General features: G+C 38.3%; 1 protein-coding gene across 1 annotated transcript in view; it reads right to left on the bottom strand.

The window, feature by feature from the left end:
- Itgbl1 (integrin subunit beta like 1) overlaps window positions 1–24,517 on the bottom strand; it is a 297,795-nt gene that overhangs the window by 139,740 nt on the left and 133,538 nt on the right. Inside the window, exons 3-6 of the mRNA XM_017794887.2 lie at window positions 20,793–20,939; window positions 13,027–13,149; window positions 9,464–9,604; window positions 6,054–6,194 (exon numbers count right to left, since the gene is read on the bottom strand). Of these exons, the coding sequence (XP_017650376.2) occupies window positions 6,054–6,194; window positions 9,464–9,604; window positions 13,027–13,149; window positions 20,793–20,939 (552 nt within the window). The remainder of the gene's footprint in view (window positions 1–6,053; window positions 6,195–9,463; window positions 9,605–13,026; window positions 13,150–20,792; window positions 20,940–24,517) is intronic.

The raw sequence follows: 24,517 nt of genomic DNA, 5'->3' as shown, positions 1-24,517 counted from the left end.
AAGCCCTCTATCAACTGAGGCACAGCCCCTTTCATATTTCGTGTGTGTGTGTGTGTGTGTGTGTGTGTGTGTGTGTGTGTGTGTGTTCTACTTTTCCAAAAGAATTCAGCATCAACTGAACAAGTCTAACGAGAGGAACATTAAAACAGAAGGGACATAGGTAAGTCATATGCAATGTGTGAAGTTCTCAAGAGCTGGTGAATATAGCACAGCAGGTACAAATGATGACATCACAGCACTTTAGATTTTCTGTTTTTTATCAAATGGGGAAAATAAGATTCCCCAAGTCAAATCTACCAATGAAGATCATACAAGAAGCAAATACAAGAGTCTTTTGGAAAGGTTTCTATAAATCTGGTCTATGAATGAGGAAAAGTGGTATTAACAGTGGCCATGATAAACTGGGCATGATGGTTCATGTCTTAATCCCTGCACTGTGGGAGCTGAGACAAAGGGATTCTCTAATGTCTATCTAGGCTACATAACAAGTTCCAAGCCAGCATAGGCTGCAGAGTGAGATTATGTCTCAAAACAATTCAAAGAACGGCATTGCCTAATTTGAACATCTATTAGAGGTGAACTGACAGAAATTAAAAACATAAGCATGATGATTTTTGCTTTCTCACTAGTGAGAAATCATTTCATAGTTCAAGAAATCTGTTACATGCTGTCAAAATAAATTTCAGATTGATAGATTCCATTCTAAATAAAGTTGTGTATTTTCTCCAAAATTCTTTATGATACGTAATCCGCATAGTCATAAACTCATTTAGAACTGCAAACTGTTGATTCTAGAGTGCAAGGAAGCTTACGGAGTCAGAAAATCATTTGGAAGTGCAAGGGATTGTTTCCAGAGTCTAATTATGAAATGATGTTGTGATTTCTCTCCTGAAGTTGCTAGTTCCTCGTTTCCCATATAAAAGCTTTGCTAAAAAGGGAAGATGAACAAAAGCAGAGAGATGAAAGGCTTGGTTTTGATAAAAACAAGAGTTTAGGATAAAAAGATCTGTTTAACATGAAAACCCTTTAGACTGTCCTAACACATCTATCACAGTATTAGGTATTTTATAAGAAAATAATTAAAAGAGCCCTAGAAGAAAACCAAACCCATCCTGCCTATCTTTTTGCACTCAATTTTCTTCCTAATTCCAAACTAATTTTTAAAGAGAATCAATAACCTTAATTTTCATTTATTTCTTTTTTAACCAACATTAAAATTTGGCCTATTTATGGGGTACCATGTGATGAATCAATACATTGTATTTCAACATTTTTTAACTTTTACAAAAACTTTATTGAGAATTTCATATATGTATATAAGGTGTTTTGATCTAACCCATGCCCATTCCCTCCCCTCCAACATTCCCCCCTCTGAAAAGGTAACCCTAAAATCTTTTAAGGATTAGATACAAACTCCCCAATACTTTTGACATTTTTGGCCTTTGGAACAGAGTATGTTGCTAATAGGCCCAAGGACATTTTGACTTATAGCCAAGAAACTGGCTACATTTCTTTGGGGTCTTTTTACCCTAAGTGCCTAGCCAATTCCTATCTCCTATTCTTAATTGAATCTCTAGTCTCTTTCTCTCCCTCTCCCTCTCTCTCTCTCTCTCTCTCTCTCTCTCTCTCTCTCTCTCTCTTTCTCTCATCCTCAGATACCAGAAGAGAGGATCAGATCATCTAGAACTGGAGTGATAGACAGTTGTGAGCCTCCTGACCTTGGTGCTGGGAAACTAAACTCAGGCCATCTGGAAGAGCATCAAAAGTACTCTTAACAGCTGAGTTATCTCTCCAAGCTCCAATATTCTGATGGCTGCTTACCATTGTAGTCTAGTCCCCAAATACCAAAGTTAGAACAAGATGCTGCAGTGTGGCCTTAGACATTATCCTTCATCTTATCCTGTCTCCAAAATGATAAAATCATAAGATTTGGTCTTGACTGGGGGCCATATTAGTTTGGAAAATGGAATTGTTTAATAAAACTGAGTTATGTGGGGAGATTTTTCATGATAGATTACTAAAATATTAAGAAAAAATACTGGACGACATTATTAAGTTTATTTGACCTGTCTTATTTATAATGGAAAGCAATCAATGTATTGAAATTGATTATTTACAAATAAATAACAAGTTGTTAGTTGCTGAGCATGGTGGCACAAGACTTTAATCCTTCACTTGGGAGGCAGAGGCAGGTGGGTCTTTGTGAGTTCCAGGCCAGCTGGGGATGCAGAGAGACCTTGACCCAAAATGAACAAATGAAAAAATTAAAATAATAGCAAGTATTAGTTAACTCTTACTCCCTTGAAATTTTTCCCTACTGATGGTCTACATTTTATTTTGTAAGCTTCTACTTGTAACCATCAGATTTGTATACATGGGTTTTTTAATCATTTAAAACAAAAGGGGGACTGTAGAGATGGCTCAATAGTTAAGTGACTGGCTGCTCTTCTAGAGGACCTGGGTTTGGTTACCAACACCCACAGGGCAGATAACAACCACCCATAACTCCAGTTCCAAGGGATCTGATTCCATCTCCTGGCTTCCACAGGTATTGTACACAGGGGTGCACTTACATACATGCAGGCGAAACACACATAGTGTGAGCTTGCTGTCACATTCAAATATTACCATATAGTATCTTCACAGTGTGTACCTGTGCATGCGTGCATGCATGCATGCGTGTGTGTGTGTGATGTTTGTGTACAGATGAAAGAATTTACACAAGTTCACACCATGTGGAATAGAAATAGCATCTACAAAGGAAAAAATAACTGGAACTAATTAATTTGGAGGCAGGTACCATATTTCAACCTATCTGTACCCCTGTACCCATGATGCACTAGGTATACATTTTCACATTTGAATGTACTGTGGTGACAAATGAATAAAATGGCAATTAAAGCACAACCTTAAGCTAACACACTGAGAGATTTCCCTTAGACTCGAATAAGACCAATATTCTCAGGATACCAAGAATGGGAGCTAAAAGTAAAACAACATTTTCATCCAAGCCTTATTACACTCCTGGCTTGCAAACATCACTGGAGAATATTGATGTTGGGTTCCTTCTTTCTCATCACACAAAGGTATTAACAAACTCAGTAATTAACTGTATGCCACCCTTCCTTCAGTACAATGTAAAGTGGTAATTAGGAAACCTGTGAAGTCTAACAACTCTGCATAATTTGTAGAATTCTACAGGTTTAGACAGAATGTAAAAATCTTCCATAGACTGATGTCTGCCCCAGATCATCATGATCTTCAAAAAAAAATGAGTTTAATAAGAATTTGGGCATCCATAGAACATTCTTTCTCACCAAAATAAGTAAAATTGAGCAATTGCTTTTGTACCCCCTGCAGACTAAATTACAGCCCTAGTCAGGATATATATGGTTTTATATGACACTTAATGGCAGGGTAAATATTGTCAAAGTACTTAATTCCCATGGAATTATTTCCTCTCTGTTAAAATGTAGATAATGTAGCCCTTCCTGAGCTGGTGCAAAATCAATGGAGTGAGCTATATTAAAGAACTGGGTAAGGGTCTGACAAACGAGGACCTTTATTCATGTGACTTTCTTAAATTTCTCATTCTTAAGGGTGGGACCCACACTGCAAAGGACTGGCCATGTCCAACCCACTTCAACCAATCCCAAATAAAACCACAATTGCACATTGATGGCTTGATACTTGGAACCCAGCTGATCACCATCACTTATTCCCACCTCTGCCTTCACCCACAGCATGAGGCCACATACAAAGGATTAATTATTTTCTCCCTCCCCTTTATATTTTACCATCTTAGCCATAACTACCCAATCACCTTTCTCTGGACTCTAATAGGATAGGGAAGAGTAGGAAATAGCAGGGAATGGAAGGCAGAGGGAGAGAGCATCAGTAAATGAAGGAAACAACTCCTTGGTGACACATCACATGCTTAGCATACACTAGTAGCTCTAAGCCTAAGTAACATGCCACAGAAATTCTGAGCTGATGAAAGGCTAAAAATGTCAACTAAGGTATTATTTCTCACCTTCACCTAAGGCTCCATCTTAGGTGGGCCAGCTCACAGGACCCTGAGTTTTGCTACAGTGTAGTAATTTTGAATGATCAAAGACATTCAGATAGCAAGATCAAGGGATCAAGATCAGATTCAGTGATCTAACAAGGGAAAGAAAAATTTATGTAAAAAAGAGTATGTATCATCAGCAAGTCACCAACTTATTATTCTATATATAGCCTAACTATATCCTTTATTTTCTTATTTTAAATTCTATTAATCCATGTTTATCTCCAGATGAAATTTAAAAATTATTTAATGACCTTTCTTGAGTCACATTATTGTCTTAACTACCAACTCAATGCTCACAACCTTTAACTTGAATGTTCAGTACCTCCCATAATCAATACGCTTCAAAAGATATCATCTTCGGCTTGACATTGGTCTTTTATGCTCACTCACAATGTCCATATCATCCTCAACATCTTTTTAGCATATAGAAACTATTCAATAGTTTTTAGTTTTTTATCATAATCAAGGTGATATTGATGACAAAGAAGAACACTTGCAGCATATTACGAGGAATAGAAAAATGAACATTAGTAAAATATCTCCTGATGCTTGAGGGAATATCAGAGGAGAGAACTCTTCTTCAACAGAAAACTCACAGAGTAGCTTCCCTCAGTCTTTCAAGCTACACACTCATGATTATGTAAGGCAACTCTTTTATTTCCATTGGCTGGCAAACTTTCAGAACACCAAGATTTTATCTACATGCACCAGCCAAGCAGTCAGACCTTAAAAAGATACACACACCAGGACTCCAGTGAACGAATTTGCACCAAATGACATCTGGGTGCAAATGCTTGTTGAATAGGACTTAACATGTATAGCAGAATACATGAGGTTCAGTGGTGGTGGGGGGAGATGGATAGGGGAGAGTATCTAAATTTGATTGTGAACTGTGCAAAAACTCTATAAAAATTTTAAGAAATATTTCATAAAGCTAAAAATAATAAGAAATAAAAATTTTTAAAAAGATACCCACATGTATCTCTGCATAGAATTTGCAGTCTATAACTTCACTTTGGATAAATAACATTCTTTCAGAAAACTATTTTTCTTCAATGTTAGACATTTGTCGATGGGGGTATGCATGTGTGCGTATGGTGCACATGCCTGAGCTTGTGCGTATGATGCCAGAAGAATATACCAGGTGTCCTACTCTACAGCTTTCCACCTTATTCGTTGAGACAAAGGCCCTCAGTGAACCTAGAGATAGGCTGGTGGGCAGGAAGCCTCAACTTTACTAGTGTCTCTGCCCCCTACAGGCTGGGGTTACATGCATTCACGCAGTCATGTCCAGCTTTTTACGTGGGTGGTGGGACCTGAACTCAGGTCCTCATGTTTGCACAGCAAGCACCCTTACTCAACAAGCTATCTCTCCAGCCCTAAACATTTTCTTCTTGTGAGCTCCATAAAGTCAAGGACCATGTATGTTTCCTTCACTTGGTGAACCAGGTAACCAGACACAGCCCAGACTCTGGCATATAGTATCTGCCCTATACACACTTAAGGTATAAAATATTTGACTCCATTAATGAATATTCAGTTTGAGACTGCGTTATTGAATAATTTTAGTGTAAAGTCTATCAAAGAGCTAATGAATGAACTATCTTCAAGAACCTTGTTGTCTGAAGTCTTGTAATAAGCTTCTTTAGTTGTCCTCACGGCAACAAGCCTGCTGACAGCAGGCGGGTCTATTAGTTCTGTATTCTCACAGTTGAGTTGCGCAGAACTTTGGAGCTAATGGATGTCCTCAGCAAGGAATCAGGCTAATTTTAAGAGAGTGGGTGGGCTTCCATTGAGAGCTTTCACCAAATACATGCAATTTCTAGAGGTTGCCCAAGTGACTGGTGGGAGCTCTGCAAATACAGAATGCTTGAGGATGTAAGCTGAGTTTAATGCACAGTGCATGTGAAAATCAGAATGTATCTGCACAACAGAGAAAGGAATCTTTTAATATAAAAATAGGAATTAGGAGTGACTTTACCTGAACAGAAATCATCTGAGTATCGGTCATAAACAGCTCTGCAGTCTCTCTCATCACATTCACAGGTGTCCCCGTGAATGTCTCCCCAGTCCCCGGTTGGATCAACATCATGACAAGAACATTCACCACATACACAAGTCCCTAGGTGGGGAAAAAAGAATTTTATGTGGGTACAGATAAGAAAAAAATCATGAAAAAAGCATCTTTCATTTTTTTAAATAAAATAAGTCATTTTGTGTTCAGACAATATGCATATTCAGATACAACGCTCTAAAAAGGAAAAATATCATTTGAAGTTGGTGGCAGAGATTTCTTAATAAAGTTATCCACAATTATGTGAGATTATTGGCTATGCCATTAGCATTAGTGTTAATTTCACTCAAAGGTAATATTGAAACAATATATCATCTTTCTATATATTAACTATTTGACAAAATGATGAAAAAGATAACAAAAGAATGATCAAACTCTAAATATAAGATTACCAACATTTTATGAACTAAGGTGTAAATATCTTAAGAGTTTGGGTAATGTGGTGTGAAGTATTAGGAATAGGTGCTTGGATATACTGAAGAATGGAAATGTCCTAGTGGAGTTTGCATGTAAAACCTAAGGAAACTGAACATGGTGATAAGGATGGCAATGAGGGTGGGAGTCACAAGATGCCTGTGAGGGAAGACTAGTGTTCCTTAGGTCAGAGCCCAGCTTGTAGAAGGTGGTAGAGACAGACTTGAGAGGCATGACCTTGGTAAGTGGGAAATTTTTGTAGGGAAATACTTCATTTATACTACTCTGCATAGATTTATCAATAATCATATTTAATATATGTACCCAGCAAATTAGTTGAGCGATAAATCCCTTTCTTCTTTATATCAAAATAAGTAACAGTTGGACTAAAACTTTTGATGTACAAAATAAAGCTACAGAATATGAACAGAATTCATTTTTCTTCCAAACACTTGAAGCAGAAATACTAAAAGGGAGAAAAAGGCAATAGACTTAACTACATAAAAGTCTGAAATTTGAATTGGGATCCAAACACCTTAAAAATAGCCGAAAGACTAAAAGAACTGAAAGAAGTTCTGCATATGTTTGTAAAAGACAATGCGTATACTCACAAGCGTACAACCAGTTCTTAGTCATCAAAATATAAAATTTAAGTATACCTAGTATAATCCAGGCAAAGGCAGAGAACAACAGGAATTTTCATGGTGAAGTAACAATAAACATTTCAAGGGTTGATCCTGCAGCCAAATGTTACTACTAAGAACTGCAGGTGAGAGATCACAACAGTTAGGTAGAAATCTTTTGGATGTTAGATTGTCGCTGTTGGCAAAGCCTGCTTACAGCCACAGCAGACAAGTAGCTGGGGCCATAGGAAATCTCCTCTTCTGAATTATGAAATGTCTCATGGAAAATTCACTCAATGTGCTCTTTAGGAATTCATCACTATTCAGTATGGTTGTTCACCTAACTATATGTCTAAGGATGTGTTAAAAAGGAAAATGAGGTAGGTGTGCACAGAGACTCAAGTCTGTCTTCTGTCTAGAGACTTGGTATAAGGATATGGTGCCAGAGTGGACATGAGTGGTACCTTATGAGGAAAAAGATTCATCTCATTGGCCACTCCTACCCTGATCTCCTGGATCTCTGGAGGTCAAGAGTTGCCTTACTTAAGGCAAGCTGCTTTCCACTATGGCTTTGCCAGACCTACCATTTAGAATGCTGCAAGCTTGCATAAGGGAGGAGGCCAAGACAGAATCATGAGTAGACGTTCTAGTGTAGGCTTCTGAAGGACGTTTGCCCCTCCCCAAAGGGCTGACCTTCATTCACAGCCTAACAAGTAGCACACCCTTCCTTTCTGAGCTCAGCATATAAATACTTATCTTCAAAGTAGCACGGTTCATGTTTCATATACTGACAAATGTGACTGTGTATCCAACTGGATTAAAAGGATTTAAGCAGAAGATAGGAGCTTACAAACACAATGTAAATGAGTGTGCTACGCAAGAGGAAGCAGTACACCGAATATTTTCTTGTGATGAGTCTAGGATTTTTGCTTTCCTTCTGTCGATACTCTTATCCTATTTTTCAATATTTAAAAGGTTGTATAGGGGACTGGAGAGATGGCTCAGTGGATAAGAGCACTGGGTGCTCTTGCAGAGGACCTGGGTTTGTTCCCTAGCACCCACATAGCTACTAACAACCATCCATAACTCCAGTTCCAGGGAAATCTGACACCCTCTTCTGAGCCTCTATGGGCGTTACACAACATGGGTGCACTTACATACATGCAGGTGTTACACTCATACACAAAAATAATAAAAATACTAAAATCTAAAAATAAAAAAATTGCATAAGGTGTTCCACATGAACATGGTCTATCAAAAATTGTTTAATTGTTCCTTTATATAAATAGAAAAAGTGGTTCACCAGGTTTCTATATTTGTATAGTTTTATAAAAAATAATAACTTCCCTCTCATCTATATCATCAAGTAGGCAATGAAAAACTAGCATAGGTCTCTTTTACCTACGTCCACAATGAGGAAAGAGGACTTTTCAAGGACTTTAGAAAACACTCTAAGCTGGGCCAGTGAGATGGCTCAGTGTTCAAAGGTGCATGCTGCCAAGCTTAGCAAACTGAGTTTAACCCCAGGACCCATATGGTAGAAAGAGAGAACTGACTGCCACAAGTTGTCCTCTGACCCCACATGGCACACATGTGCCCAAACACATAGACATGTGCACACAAAATAAACAATTTTTTTTAAAAAAACACACCATTTTGCTTTATGCTAATATTAATTGACTTTAAATAACATTCAAAATGCACATATATACATACATATATATATTTAAATTTTCTGTTTAAGGTCAGTCGATGTTCCATGGGCTATTTGATGCATGATTTCTGTACCTATTTTGTCCAGTATATTTTTAGTATTGCATATAGAAGTTGAGTTCATGTCTATTAATTCTGCATTTCAACCAAGCCTTCCAGTTCCCATAATTAAGACAGGAGGGTTGTCCGACTGCCCTTGGATCATCAGATGCCCACGCTCTCCCTGGTTCTGTTAGTCAAGAGACATTTAGCAGAAGCATCTCCAAGAATTGCCTTTTAGCTGTGCTGTGCTGTGCCATTTTTGGGCAGAAGCCAAAGAAATTTCAGTCCCCATATTAACTATATGCTCAGTGAAGCTTAAAGAGTGACAACTTTATCTTCCTGTTTTCAACTCAATAAAGAATAGGAAAGAAAAGATTGTTGGTATAGTAGATGTTGATTTACATCAAAGTAAATGATTATGAACGACTCCCTCCCACACTGAAGGAAATACGGTAAATAGAAGTGTTAACAATTAAGAGCTTTGTCTGCTTCCCAATTATGTAGTAACGTGTATGAATGACACACCTCTGTTACTGCAGATTTTGCCATCTGGTGATGTGCATCTTCGTTTGCTTTCCCAGGGGGTGATGTCGCACTGGAATTCGCATTTATCTCCATGCCAACCAGCCTCGCAGTAACAGTTTCCACAGTAACACTTCCCATGGCCTTTACCCAAAAGAATTTTATACCGTGAGGCAAAAAGCAACTTTTCAAAGCAGCATTAACTTTCTACCTTTTTATGATCATTTTTGCCTTTGGAAATAACATAAGAGCTCCCTGTTCTTTGCTTAAAATAATCAAATTATGTAGTTTTCTCCCAAATTTCAGAGTTTTACCTGCACAATTATACAAATAAAGCCCTTCAACTTGGCCTACATGAGGAGGTGATTAAAAGGGAAAGTATTTGTAAAGAGCTGTCAAGAATGACTATGGAAGTCCATTAATCTGTCATCTGAAGGGCTTGCATCGCTCAAGTGTATGCAAGCTTTTACTCGAAGGACATATCTTGAATTGGTCATTAAAACTGTTTATTTGAAATAAACTACTGAGAAAGCAACGGTACATATTTACTTAGGTACACATTATTAATGACTGAACCAGCCTCAAACAAGAGGAAATATTTCATCTTTTCATCCCATTGAGTCCCGTAAGCTGTCGTTGTTCTGCCATGTTGTGTTCTACCATGTGAGTAAGAGGTTTCCAGTTAAATCAATGTTTAGCCCTGATTTAAACCAATAAAACACAGTGCATTCTTCCAGATTCACACTTTAGTGGGAAGAGAATACAAATTTGAGTTAAGTATGCCCTTCATTCTGGGCCCGCATGCCACTCTTTCAACAGCTGTCTCTTCATAACCTTCCCCATACTCATTTGTACAACCCGCCAAGCCATCCATAAACTGCACCTCACCCCCTCATTACTGGATCCTAGCTGTCCTTCTCCAAATTCCCAAAAGGTATCATTTGCCCTTAATTCCCTTCCTGTGTATTCTCCTCTCTCCTTAGTAGTTCTGACATCCAAGCATGAATAAATATCCTTGTTGTTTTCTCTCATCTTTTTTTATTTTAAACTATTCGTATGTTTGTCACTGTAACATTTTCATCTCTCTGGACAATGGCAAAAGCACGGGTAGGGCTTGTGAAATTCACATAGAAAGAGGGAAATAGAATTTCTGATTTCCTAGGCCATAGTTTCATTAAGTAGATGTATGCCTAAGTGACCCAGAGAAAGAGAGAGATGAAGGAAAAGATTGCTATGGAGAGATACAGAGAAGGAGGGGGCTCAGCACACATGTGATCGATTCTGTCTGAATTAAAGGTAATGGAAATACACTTCTTTAACCTTATGCAAACAATTTTAATTCTCAATGTAGTCATTTAAGCCAATGCAATGGCTATCAGATAACTTCATCATCAACAACATATACTGTGTTCACATTTTATGTATTAACTTAAAACATTTCTACATGTGCACACAACAAAATCGTATTCCAGTGCTATATCACAAACTTCAAGGACTTGAGGGTTATAAGTGGAAAAAAAGCATGACTGGGTACAAATGCCTTTTCTTAGGAGTTAGGGTCTATAAAACCCGTTAAGGTTTTTAACCTATCTAAAGAATTTATTGCCTTGGTAATTTTATGAAATCTATACATATGACATAATCTATGTCACATAGGTAAAGATTGCCACAATACCAATGGATTATCATAAATGTACATACTTTATACCCAAGTTCCTGGTATATTTTATGAACTTAAATATTGAAATAGGGTTTGTTCTTAAAAAAAACATTAAAGGGTGAATCAGAAAAGAAAACATGTAAAGCTAGTTCTGTGTAGATATGGAAAAAAATTCACATTGGGATAAATGAAGATAATTGAAAAAAAAAAAAAAAAAGAAGTTTCAGAACAATGCATATCCCAAGCAAAGAAACAACTCTCTACTGTATATAAACTGATAGAGGGGGAAAATCACTTTTTTTATATTGTCATGGATAGATTATAGAATACTCTCTGAACAGATTATCTTCATGTGAATGACACATAGAAAGATCTAGTATTCTAAATATTACCTCCAGAGAATGTTTCCTGGCTGCTGATCTCTGTGGTCAGAGACTGCACCATGAAACTGCCTAAGCTCCCCCAAATGGAAGCAAGAAAAAGGGTGAAAGTTAAACATTTCCTAGCGTGTTGCTTAAAGTGAAATGTTTCTTTTTGTACATCAAAATAAGCTTTGCCTTTGCAGTGTGCATCAAACCTCAGTGGTCCCAAAGCAGGCCCTCACTGCATTTTGATCTTTAACAACTAGAAATAAAACATCAAGGTGGCAGATATATAATGTTTGCAGGTAGTTCAACTGTAATTATTTTGAAATAAATCCCCTTAGAGAATGTTGTGAGTAGCGTTGGGCTTAACATACTGGCTTAGAAGAGTTTCTTCTGTGCCTATTTTAGCCTTGTGGGTTGTACATCTAGAAGACCAGAGACAAATGGTTGATTGATTTTAAAATAAGAATATTTGAATGACACTAGAAGAACATCTGGGAGTCACAATGATATAAACCAAATGGCAAGATGTCTTATGCTAGAGATACTTTCTCAGAGCTCTCTGATACTTCTGGGTCCTGGTATCCCTGATCTTCCTAGGGTAGGCCGGACAGGATCAAATAGACTAGATTCATTTCAGAATAGCAGAGGATTTACTTAGCAGAAGCAATTCCCACTGTCCTCTATTATCATTTCATTGTGTCAGTCAAGGCTGCAAATGGACGCTCTGGGCAGGGACTTAAGATAGATTGGCAGAAAGGAAACCCCAGAATGTCAGGTAGGTGGTAAGGAGGCAATCTTTCCAGGGAGCTTCAAGGTATGTGTGAAGTTTTGAATAGTGAGGGGTTGGGAACAATCTTAGTGCTAGACAGACATCAGTCTGAATTCAATCATATTGGTGGTGTAGCTTAAAATTATCCACATCCCTGTTTTCACATCTGTTTGTATAGGTAGAATTGTAGAGGTTTTTTTTTTCAGATGTCATAATACATAATGCAGTGATTATAAAGCCCTTGTTACAGCCTGGCACTAGGAAACAGGCAAGGACTAGTGCAAGAGGACAGCTGGCTGCATAACGATGACACAGAATAAAGGTCAGGAAAGTACTATCTACATGTGGGGAAGGGTTGAGAGGGGAGGTGAATAGACTAACAGTCCTATCATGCTTAGGTGTCCCTATTAGAACCTGGAGCTATCTTTTTGATTTACAAAGAAAAAGAAGTTAAAACAGTGAAGAGATAAGGAGAAAACAAAGGACACAGGGTAACAGTGGCTAAGGTGAGCAAAAAAAATGTCTCACAGTTCTGCTTCAAAGTTAGTTATGTTGTACTAAAAATGTGGCTCTCCTCTAGGAACAGGAGGGTTTAACATTTAAATAGTTCTAGCATACTCTGAAAGTCTTCATGACTCTTCTTACCCCACATGCTTTCCAAACATAGGTGCAAATTTTATTGGAAGAACAGAAAATTATATAAAGCAAACAGTACAATGAAAGAAATGAAAAGCAGGGTTTCTGTTAATTCTGCTGTGAATGTACGTACCTCCACAGATTTCTTCTGTTTCATCATCTATACATTCTCTATCATCACACTCGCAAAATTTACCATAAACAAATCCGTTTCCATCTGAATCATCACATTTACACCTGCCACAGTGGCATGTACCTAAAGCAGCAAACAAGGAAAAAGAATGATACATGCATAGAAATTATAATTAATGACGCTTTCTCCTATTTCTTTCAAGAGGGTAGAGAACTCTAGCCAATTTAATGTTACAATCACATATTTCTGTGGGTATGGTGAAGTAGAGAACAAGACATTCATTTTTTAGATTGGGCACAATTATAATTTACATTACACAGTTATTAACCTCTAACAGTTTAATGGGTATAAATGTGACACGACCCCTCAAAATACAAAGATCCTTTGTATATATAGATATAAACATCTTTAAGAAATGCCTGAAGGAATATCTGATTATTCCTGGGCCTGTGTAAATGAGATAAAGCAAGAAATTATAGGCTTTATGAGGGAGATCATCCTGCTCATCTTCCCCACCAGGATCTACTCAATGCTTTGCCCAATGCTTGATCACATTATTTATATAATAAATAATTAGGGAAATAGCTTATTAAGAAATGCATAAATGAAAATTGTGTATGTCTCTCATAATCTCACATCCCAGCCTTTGCTGATACCCTTCCTCTGATAAGGATAGGACCACAGTGGGTTTTCTTAGGCACAGATTCCTGGGACCTCAACAGAATCTCAAGGTAAGTCAGAGATATATAGAGATTCTAGAGTCATTAGATCTACCATAAGTCACATACCCACCCAAGCCTGAGGTTATAGACCACATCTTTCAAGAGTGATTTCAATGAAAGTAATAGTTCATCCAAATGATGTTGATAGGTATATCTACCTACTCAAATAAAACTTTTCAATTTTTGATTATTATTTTTATTTTACATGTATGTATGTATTGCCTACATGTATGTAAGTGCACTCCTGTTGCGTATTGACCATGGATGTCAGAGGAGGGTGTCAGATTCTCCTGGAACCAGAGTTACAATGGGTGTTAGCCTCCATGTGGGTGCTGGGAATCAAACCTGGGTCTTCTGTAAGAGCAGCCAGTGCTCTTAACTGCTGAGCCATCTCTCCAGTCCCAATACATTTCAATTTTTAATTGTGTCCTCACAGCAATCACCATAAAAGTTATGTCTTTATAATTCACCAGGCCCACCCTAAACTCTGGAAACCCAACAAACAATTGTGTCAGCCATATTCTTATATGAGTAGAAATAAATGTGCTAAAATAACAGAGAAGCATAAACTGCTGCAAAAAAAACCACATAGCAACAGGATTTAACTGAGAGCTGGAGGTCAAAGAAAGAGACCCTAGGAAACAGTTGATGACTGAGAGCCAAACCAAGCCAAGCTAAGCCTAATTAATTAGTTAATTAACTAATTAATTTAAAGAGTTCAAGCCAGACACAAAGCAGAGGCTCTGTGGTTGAAGAGTATGGAAAAGAGTAACAAACCAAATAGGTTCAAAAAGTGAAAAGAGAACCTTAGCACAGATTTCTTCTGTTTCATCATCTATACTGAAACTAAAGAGGCAGCTGTAGAAGCTGTGCAGGTGATGCTAAAGGTTTCCAAGATCTGTGTTCTCAGGAAACAGTCACCAAACCAGACATGTATGTGGACTAGGTAATTCTGGTTGTCACATGGAACATGACCTTAAACAAAGTAAAATCAAGTCTCAGGAAATGAACAAGGAGACTGGTAGTTGTCTGCAATAGAGAGGGCTCAGGTGGGCTGAATGGTGACAGAGTTGAGAAAGCCACACATAGATGTGAGAAGATTGTCAGGAGGAAAACAGACAGCATCTGGTGCTAACGGTTATAAAGGATGAAGGGTATGGAGAAATGAAGGATGGTATTTGGCTTGAGTGATAGAGCACTAACGATCCATACATGGTACCCAGGGAAGAGCCCAGGCTTTGCTTGGAGGTAGAATTACTGTCAAATACAGGTTTTAATCCTCGCCATCAGTGCATTGCTTAGATTGGAATCCCTCTTTCCTCATGTTCTAAGAGTCTTTGTGTCCTCACAATTTCTCGCAGTGACTGTGAAGACTAAGTGACAAGCCCATCAGCCAGTCATCATCTGAAAACACTGCCAGATCTAGTGCAAAGAAGGCTTTTGGAAAACTTTAAGTCCTTCCTTTACTCTCCTCAAAACCTTAAGTAGATCCGTCATATTCCAAATATGACCTCCAGGCTCACTTTATATGAGTGGCTCCTGACAGTGTTCTCCTCTCCCTGCCTTCCACATGAGCACTTACCATTTGCTAGCTGTAAGAGAGGTCCCTCTCACAAAATCACAAATGAACGGTCATTTTACAAAATCCGAGTTTGTTGTTCCCTACCTCGAGGGTACTCTGTGAATCTGAAATGTATTAAATGTAACTTTCTTGTGTTAATTTTTCTGAAAACTTTTCATATATAAATGCCGTTTGAGGTATAATGCTATTATCCATGGTCTTTCTTCATATACTTTTTCCCTCTAATTATCACCTTTCTCTCTTATTTTCACATCTGCTCCTTTTGTCTCTCAACCACCCACATATCTAATCATTAAGCTTTCTTGTGACCTAGTATGTTATTGGCAGAACACTATAGGAGATAATAAGAGAAAAAATTAAGTAAATCAGAGACCAGGAAGAAAAATATGGGTAATATAAATGTGTACATCCATATATAGTCATACATATTTATATTTTATAAATCCATGACATGTACACCACAAAATACATGACACAGAGGTATCTGCAGCAGAGTTCAGAAAAATGTTATACAGAAACGCAAACCCCAGCCTGGTTCTGAAAGGGAGCAATGACACACAGGACGTTCTTGGGTTGCTCCTGATAAGTAGAAATGATTCTAACAAATGGCACAAAGATTTTCTTTTGGTGATGAGAACAATGATTAGAGTAGAGAAGGAGGCTGGAAAACAACAGAATAATATGATTCTGAGTTGAGTTTGCCAGAGAGGGAGGCTGAACGCAGAGCACAGAGGCCAAGGGCATTGGTTAAGGATGCTTCACTGTCTGTGGGATATGAGGAGTCCGCTATTGTTTGGCAGCAGAGAATAACTTGGTGACAGCGGCATATTTGTAAGTCATTTTCCCTCCAGAAAGATGAGAAGGAACAGTCTGCCTCTGAGTTCTACGACTTCTAGCTGACGTCTTCCGCTGGCAGGCTCACTCTCATCCACACATGTGAACCATTCCTGGCTGGAGTGGGAAGTTTACAACAGCTCAGAGACTTCCTGTCTCATCATCCATCAGAATTCACATCTGAGCCTCCAAGATACGGCAGATGGGAGCCCAGGCAAAAGTGCCAGACTCCTGTGTTCCCGCTGAGTCATCCTGCCTCTCCCTCTTGGTTACCAGTCAGTCATGCTCAGGGACTGGCCTGCTTTACACTCCATTGTTTTTTCTGTGATCTTCCGTATTGCCTAACATAGCTGGTTCTCTCTACGGTGACCTACCAGACTTGAACAGTCTTGACCTCTGTGCCAAGGCACTGGAGCCTCACCTTGCCTGGCACACTGTCACCTTTCTGGGTCCTCTGTAGAGCAAGTTTCTGGTACTCTCTGTTCTTAGCCCCATCTAAATCTGCCTATCAGTTTTATGTCCCATGACAGTTACCTCCTCTCCCTCTTCGACTTCCAAGCTTCTTCGAGAGACCCAAATTATGATAAGGAAAGGAAAAAAAGGAAGATTACTAAGAAGTAGTAATGCGGTTTGCAGGGGCAGTCCTGAAGCACTCTGGAAGAGTTCTTGTTAGAAGAGAGGCAGTGAGAATGAGATGACCGAAGGGCTTGGACTTCAAGACGGAAATCAAAAAGGGAGGATTAAGTGTAAATTTGAGTCTAAATTTACACTTTGGTCCAGAAATCTCATTCCTATTTACCCTGAAGATGAAAATCTCCAAAAATAAGGATAATTCAGATGATAGACCAGATCATTCCATGAATCATTATTTGTAATGTCTAAATACTCAAACCTCTAAATAGGAGATGGACTGAATGAGTGCTAGCACATATATAAAAGTCAGTACTATACTTTTGAGAAAAGAATAAGAAAGACTCATGTACTGATGAAAGGTTGGGTGCCAGAGCAGATTGCTGAACAGCATCATGTGCTTGCTGCCTTTTGTATGGGAAGGATAAAAGAAAAATCCCAGGGCTACAGCGATGACTCAAGGGTTAAGGTCACTTGCACCATAAGCACAAGAGCCTGAATTTGAATCCCCAGCATCCTTGTAAAATGCTAAGCATAGCTGCCTGCCTGAGACTGTGACCTCAGTATTGTGGGGCAGAGAAAAGTGAATCCTGAGAGTTCACTGGCCTGCCAGTCTAGACAATAAGGTACAGTGATAGAAAAAGACACGTGATGTGCTGCCCTGGTTAGGCACATGCATTTTCACACTTATGTGTATACACATAGATATACACACAAAAAATTGAATAAAATAGTAATGTGTACACACACATATATAATTATATGATGCACATACATATTATATATATACATATATACATACATAATATATTTTTTAAAAGAAACACGAGGGCATTAGAAAGCATCAAAATTAGCTGCTACAAAGCTAAAAGTAAACAGAGATGAGGGAGTCTTAATAAGGAGCATGGTGAATGTCTGAGCATGTTTTTTTGAATAGTTTTGACTTTGGAATCCTATTCATATTGTACACATTGTAATCATGTTAATGACTAACTGGAAAGAAAGCAAAAAATAAAAACCTAACACTGAGCATAGTTTGAAAAAAATAAGCTCAATTGATTTTCAAATGAGTAGCATAGCCACTTTGAAAGAAGGGAAGATTAAAGAACTCAAGTAACATATGAATATAGCTTGGACTAGACACCCTGGTCTGAGTCACGATTAGGTGGGGGAGGGGTGGATTGGAATCGGATTCTGTTTTGTGGGGGAGATAGATAGATTTATTTTGAATAGTTATGTCCATAAAAGACTTCTGAAAATAATATTAGAAGTAGGCAGTATGGGATTTAGTGAGCTAGTATATGTTACGATGCTATAAGGGAGCATGAGAAAAATCCAAAATAAGCAACATTTAATTAAATAAAATAGAGAGGTGAACAGATGGGCATGGTGGCACATGCCTGTATTTTCAGAACTAGGGGAAAGAGGCAGCAAGATTACAGTAGGTCTCAGTCTAGTCAGGACTATACAAATTGTTCTAGGACAGCCAGGGCAACTGGGTGAGACTTGTTTAAACAAATGTAAAACAACAGCACTAACAAAAACAACATCACCCCAAGAAAAGATGTTTTTTAAAGGGATCGGGGAGAAAAAAGAAATAGGATAAGTATTTCTGTTTGTTTCAAAATGGTTAGTAAATGGAAGTAGAGGAGCATAAGAGAAGAAAGATGACAACACTGACCCTAGATTACATCAGACAAGGGAACCCTTGATACAAAGGAAACCAGAGTCCTTGGTAACAGTGGACTAGTGCTCGTAAGTTGCATAAAATTATCAGTGTTTACAAAAGAAGCTACAGGTACCTTTTTGGGTGGGGTTCAATGTATATTTTTAATTAAATTTTTGTGCATCTCATACAAAACATCTTTCATGTTTTGGTTGTTAGCCTTAGCCTTTAATGGCTGTGCTATCCCTCCAGCCCTATACAAAGCATCTTAACCATCTTTATACCCCTCTTCCATCAACAGCCCCCGTAGCCCCTCCCACCAGAGTTCCTGCATTCAGTCATATATGTTAAGGCCTATGGAGTCAAGTTATTGTACCCAGATATCCCTCAGTACAAGCTCGTCTACTGGGGTCTAGTCAGCCTATCTAGAGTCTGCTCCTTTTAGGAGAGCAGCCCTCCCTCAGCCAGTAATCAGCTGCTGATAGTTCGGTTAAGGTTGGAGCCTGCTGCCCACTTCCCTAGTTCTATGCTGGGTTTTTATCTGATTGAGTCAGCACGGATCTTGTGCATGCTGTCACCATTGCTGTAATTAATTGAACAAGTTCCCAGAGGCCTGGAAGACGCTGATTCCATATGATCATGCACCAACCCTGGCTCTTACAATCTTTCTGCCCCATCTTCCACAATGGTCCCTGAGCTCTGGGTGGGAGAGGTTTAATGTATATTTGTACGCTTTATCATCTATCAAGACCATTCTGAGCTGGGTATGCTGGCACATGCCTTCAGTCCCAGCACTCTGGTAGCAAAGTCACGTAGATGTCTGTGAGGTGGAGGTCAACCTGGTCTACATAGTTAGTTCCAGCTAGGGCTACATAGTGAGACCCTATCACAGCTAGGGCCACATAGTGAGACCCTATCAAACAAAAAAACCCTTCTGCATATTTTCTCTTTTACATAATGATGATGTGTCAAAGACACATTCCTTTTCATGCTAGAACATTTTCAGAATCACTAACTTTTAATTGGTTATAATATATTTTGCTTAACACTCAAACAATAATATCAAAATAAATTTTAAAACAACAAATTCAAATCCAAAATATTGTCAAAGCCATTGCTGAATAAGTTTTTAATGACTTAATTTTTTTTTCTGGACAAAAGAGTCAACAGACTGTGTATATATGTGTAGTATCCACAAGACCCATGCTGACTCAGTCAGAGAAAACCTACTAGGAGCAAAGAAAAGACAGATGTGCTGAAGAGAAAGTGAGGAGATTATCACAAACACAGAAAGTGACCTGACTGCTCAGCCTGCTTGTCTGGCTCGGATAGGTCCTATCACATCCTGTTCTGGTATAGCCCGGATTCCATTAGCAAACACTATGAGTGAGTTTAATCTACAGTAAGCAATTTGTTGCAATCAGGCTGTGGAAAAGTCATCTCTGATTGTATAGGAGGCCCACCAATAAGACAAGCTTTAGAGGGAGGATATTCATCGGAATAGTCGAAGGATCACCTTCAGCACAGAACACACCTTGTATCCCTGGATCTATATAAGGCCCATGCACTTGACTTACAAATCCACTAAGCTCCAACCACAAATCAAGACAATTGAAACTCGAGCTTCAGGCAGTACATGAGCACTCACATTTTGGTACTTTCCCTCTGGGATTCTCAGGTTGAACCATGGTTGAGAAAAAGTGACTTTGGGGCTTCATGTGGCCATTGTTGAGGCTATTTAATTATAGCAACACAGACTGTCACTGTAATCTAAACTACAACTCTCTTGTTTTGTATGGTTTTGCCAATTAATTTTAGCAGTCTCTCTGTAACTTCTTAAAAAATAGTTTCAAATGACTCCTATGAAACAAACAAAAAACCTCACGGTCACTGTGTCATCAGTGAACTTCATATCCAGTGCTTCTGAAACTTTCACCAAATTGAAAAAGTTTGTTCCATTAGATGCTCAAATCCAAAGCACCCTTGACTTCTAAGAGAAAATGATTAGGTCAATTATACAAATCCATTCAAAAAGATTTAATCCAGCATTCAACATCATGGCTTTCCACTTTCATAAAACATTGTTGAGTGTTGTTCCCAATGAATAGCCTGCTAGAAGGGGGCATTTGAAACAGCTGGACAAAATCAAACTTGCCAGTCTCAGCAAGATGACAATTTCGTCCTTACAGATTCATCTGACTTTCATTCCTAAAAAGCATACTCAAAATCAGTCACGCTCAAAGGGTTCACCATTTCTGCATGCCTACATATTGACATTAAAAACAAAATTTGATAATTTCACTCAAGAATTTTGAAGGGATGCAATTCTTACCTGCATTGGAGCAGATGACATCTTGAGAGTTCTTGCACATCTGGCTGCTGATTTTCTTTGTCAGGTCACAGTTCACTGGATACTGGCAAGCTTCCCCAGACCAGCCTACATCACACTTGCACTTGCCGCAGTCACAAGTGCCATGGCCTGAGAATGCAACAATACCTGGTAAGATTCAGATCATTTTTTCAAGAAAGGCCTGTTGTAGCAAAAGCTCTTAAAGGTGGTGCTGGTCAAGACAGTGGTGTAATAAGTTCTAATATACTCTGTGAGAGTAGCTGAGAGGTAATGCTACCCCGATAGAGGGAATATGAGAATTTTATTTCAATAGTTAACTTTGATAAGCACGACCATTAAATGACTTTACAGAGATATGAGGGTAATGACTAAGAAGTCTAATAAACCACAGTAAAAAAAAAAGGTAACACTAAAGGGAAAAAAAACAAAACTCTGCCTACTAATTCAGGATTTGAGACAGAAGCCCTACACAAAGACTTCATATTTAACTGTACTTTATAAAACCTAAAACTACAATCTCTGAATGAACTCTTCCATGAAACACCATTCAACTAAACGTTGGGCTGCTATTTGTTTTATGGATATATTAAATATCACTATGGGATAACACCGGCATTATATAGTACATTTTGATTCTTAAAAATTTCACTCCACCATCCAAAAGAGGAGTCAATCTTGGTCTTCCCCGTTTAAATTGTTATTTTGATTTTAGACAGTGCTATTTAAATGTTTATGGTCATAGACTCTATTAAATCTTATCTGATGGATCATATTAATGTTTTTAGTATTTATACATTATTTTGACTTAAGTATAAAGCACATAAGATAGTTGGCTCTTCTTCAAGAACTTATAAACTTCAAACTCAAAGCAAGCTGATACAATAGAAGATGCAGCGATCACCATCCAGCAGTGTTTGACACCTCATGCTAAGTTGAAGAGTGCAGTCAATAACCTATGGGAATAAGATGTGAAACTTCCTGGACAACCCTGTCCATTGTCTGGGCCTCAGGAGTTGAGTAGAATATGAGTGGATTGCAAGGAGCACATTCCTATACACTCGAGATAATAGTATCATGTCTTAATGTTTGAAACTCATAAACCATATTGGATGGAATATTGACATCATGCCAACAGTCTTGGATGTGGCAAGGTAATTCAGAATGCACAGATTAGAAGCCGTCCATTTGACCGTGTTCAGTATAGCCTGAATCTATGCTTGGCCACAATTTAAAACCCATCTTCCTGGGCTCCAGGGCATGTACATGTTGCTATCTGTATTGTAGTTATCACATAAATTAATTTTATTTCACAAAATAATCTGTAGAACACCCTAATTGAAATCCATTGTATACACATGTATTACTTTGTGTTCTCTTGATCCCATTCAATACTGTCAGTCTTAGCCAACTGGGTGACTTTTACAAGCTCAAGTGATTGTGCCTGTCAGCTATCCAGTCTATTTACAAAACTGTTAAGCCAAATTCTTGAACGTGTCCACCATCTTTCAGTCAGTGAAGATTGACTCTTCAATATATGTTAGGTTAATCACATATATTGCCACATTTCCCAGTTGAGTATGAGGCATTTTGATTGTTTAGCCCATTATCAGCAGAAAAGAATGTACAATTTACTTACAAGATAGATAAATGTGGTATTGTGATTTGCCAATTCACGAAAGAAATGACTGCTCTTCTTTTGCATTGGATGGGACACCCTAATTTAAGGTGTGTGTGTGTGTGTGTGTGTGTGTGTGTGTGTGTGTGTATCAAAGATGGTAGGGTTGACAATTTGTTGTGGGTCAAAGATATTTTTTTTTTCCAGTAGGTAAAGGGTGATGAGGACATTTTGATTGTTTAGCCCATTATCAGCAGAAAAGAATGTACAATTTACTTATAAGATAGATAAATGTGGTATTGTGATTTGCCAATTCACGAAAAAAATGACTGCTCTTCTTTTGCATTGGATGGTACACCCTAATTTAAGGTGTGTGTGTGTGTATGTGTGTATGTGTGTGTGTGTGTGTGTGTATCAAAGATGGTTAGAGGTTGACAATTTGTTGTGGGTCAAAGATATTTTTTTTTCCAGTAGGTAAAGGGTAATGAGGATTTTTTTTTTAAAGAAGCATTTCATTACAACAGTATTAACCTATTCAATAACATTTTTCTGAGCTAGGGTACATCTCTTTCAAAATTGGCTGTACATTTCTAGGTTTACAGATGAATTATTACGCTTATATAATCTTTTACTCATTATAAACTCTATAAGACATAAAATTAAATGAGGTTCCAACGTTTAAAAAAGATCTCCACTGCATTGTCAAAACACACAGTTTCATACAGAAAAATTCATTTCAGGGCTCTTGACATTGAGACGTTTTCACATGCATTTCTAATCTCTATATACATGACTATCACTGGTCACAGTCACCCACTTTCTGAGCTCCTCGGCATCTGAGCATGAATACAAACTCGTCATTTTTTTTTAAAGAAAGTGGGTTTAAAAGCCTGAGAGAAATAAATTTATGTAACATTAGATGAGACCCATCCATTCCAAACTGACCCAATAAACCATCAGTGAAATGCTTCTTTCAAACAGTGGTCCAGAGAGGTACAGGTTGTACTCTTGTATGATCTCATCTTAACTAATTCTACCTTGAAGACTATTTCTAGAAGAGACCATGATTAGAGGTACCAGGGATTAGGACTTAGATGTTGTGTTCAACCCACAACAGATGCAGATATGCATCCCTACTCTTCTTTGCCTAATCCAAATTCAAGTAAAGCATGGGACCATTCTTGCTTCTTAGATACTGAAACCAGCTGACAAGGGCTGGCAACAAGTTGTATTCCCCCTTTCCTCTGCCCTGAACTGGAAGGTGTTGAGAGCCCTTAGGACGCCCCATCACATACCATGTCTCTACCTCCAGTTCTACATTTCTTCCCCAAACAATTATTCATGCACCATTATTTCAGTCCAGAGATTTTTGACTGCCGTAAACCTAAAGACAGACCAAGCTTGAAGCAACTGGAAACTTCAGGGTAACAAATTCTGGGTTCCAAGCCCTTCAACCCAAAAAAGAAGACCAGACCATTTCCAAGGATCAAGGAGGCCACACCCCCTTGATCTCAGACATGCCACCTTGGTCCCATTATGATAACAGATGCCATGTGACCCAGAACAGAGTTCCTATGACCCAAGTCTAAGGGTAGTGTTGGCTACCCCATGTCTACACCAAGTCCTAGGCAGAGGAGTACTCTCCAACCCTGACTATATGAAAATTTCCCACTGTTCCTTCTCTAGAACTTCCATTTACACCACTTCAAAACGCAATTTTTAAATGAATAATCCAAAATACTTGAGAATAAATCATTGACCTTCAGTAAGCTCCCAAGGCATCAAGGGAAAACAAACACACAGAATAAAAAACGTCAGGGAAAAGCAAAACAGCTCAAACAACTCCTTAGCCACGGCAGTGGGGATAACGATGTGAAAGGCTCTTCTCACTCTTTCGAGTGATGAAACTAGTCACTGGAAAGGAAAAACAAGCTACAGTGGAGTACAAAATCAGAGCTTTGGTTTGCTTTCTGGGAAGGAAGCAGAAGTCTGATTTCCCGAATGAGCTAGCATTTTGCTCCTGCACCGATAAATAAAAACAATCTGACAAAGTAACATGCACCCACAGCTAGTCCATTATTTCATGATATAT

The sequence above is a fragment of the Nannospalax galili genome, unplaced genomic scaffold (genome assembly GCF_000622305.1).
Source record: "Nannospalax galili isolate Female #2095 unplaced genomic scaffold, S.galili_v1.0 scaffold287, whole genome shotgun sequence".
Classification (NCBI taxonomy): Eukaryota; Metazoa; Chordata; class Mammalia; order Rodentia; family Spalacidae; genus Nannospalax; species Nannospalax galili.
This window is presented reverse-complemented; position numbering and strand designations above follow the sequence as displayed.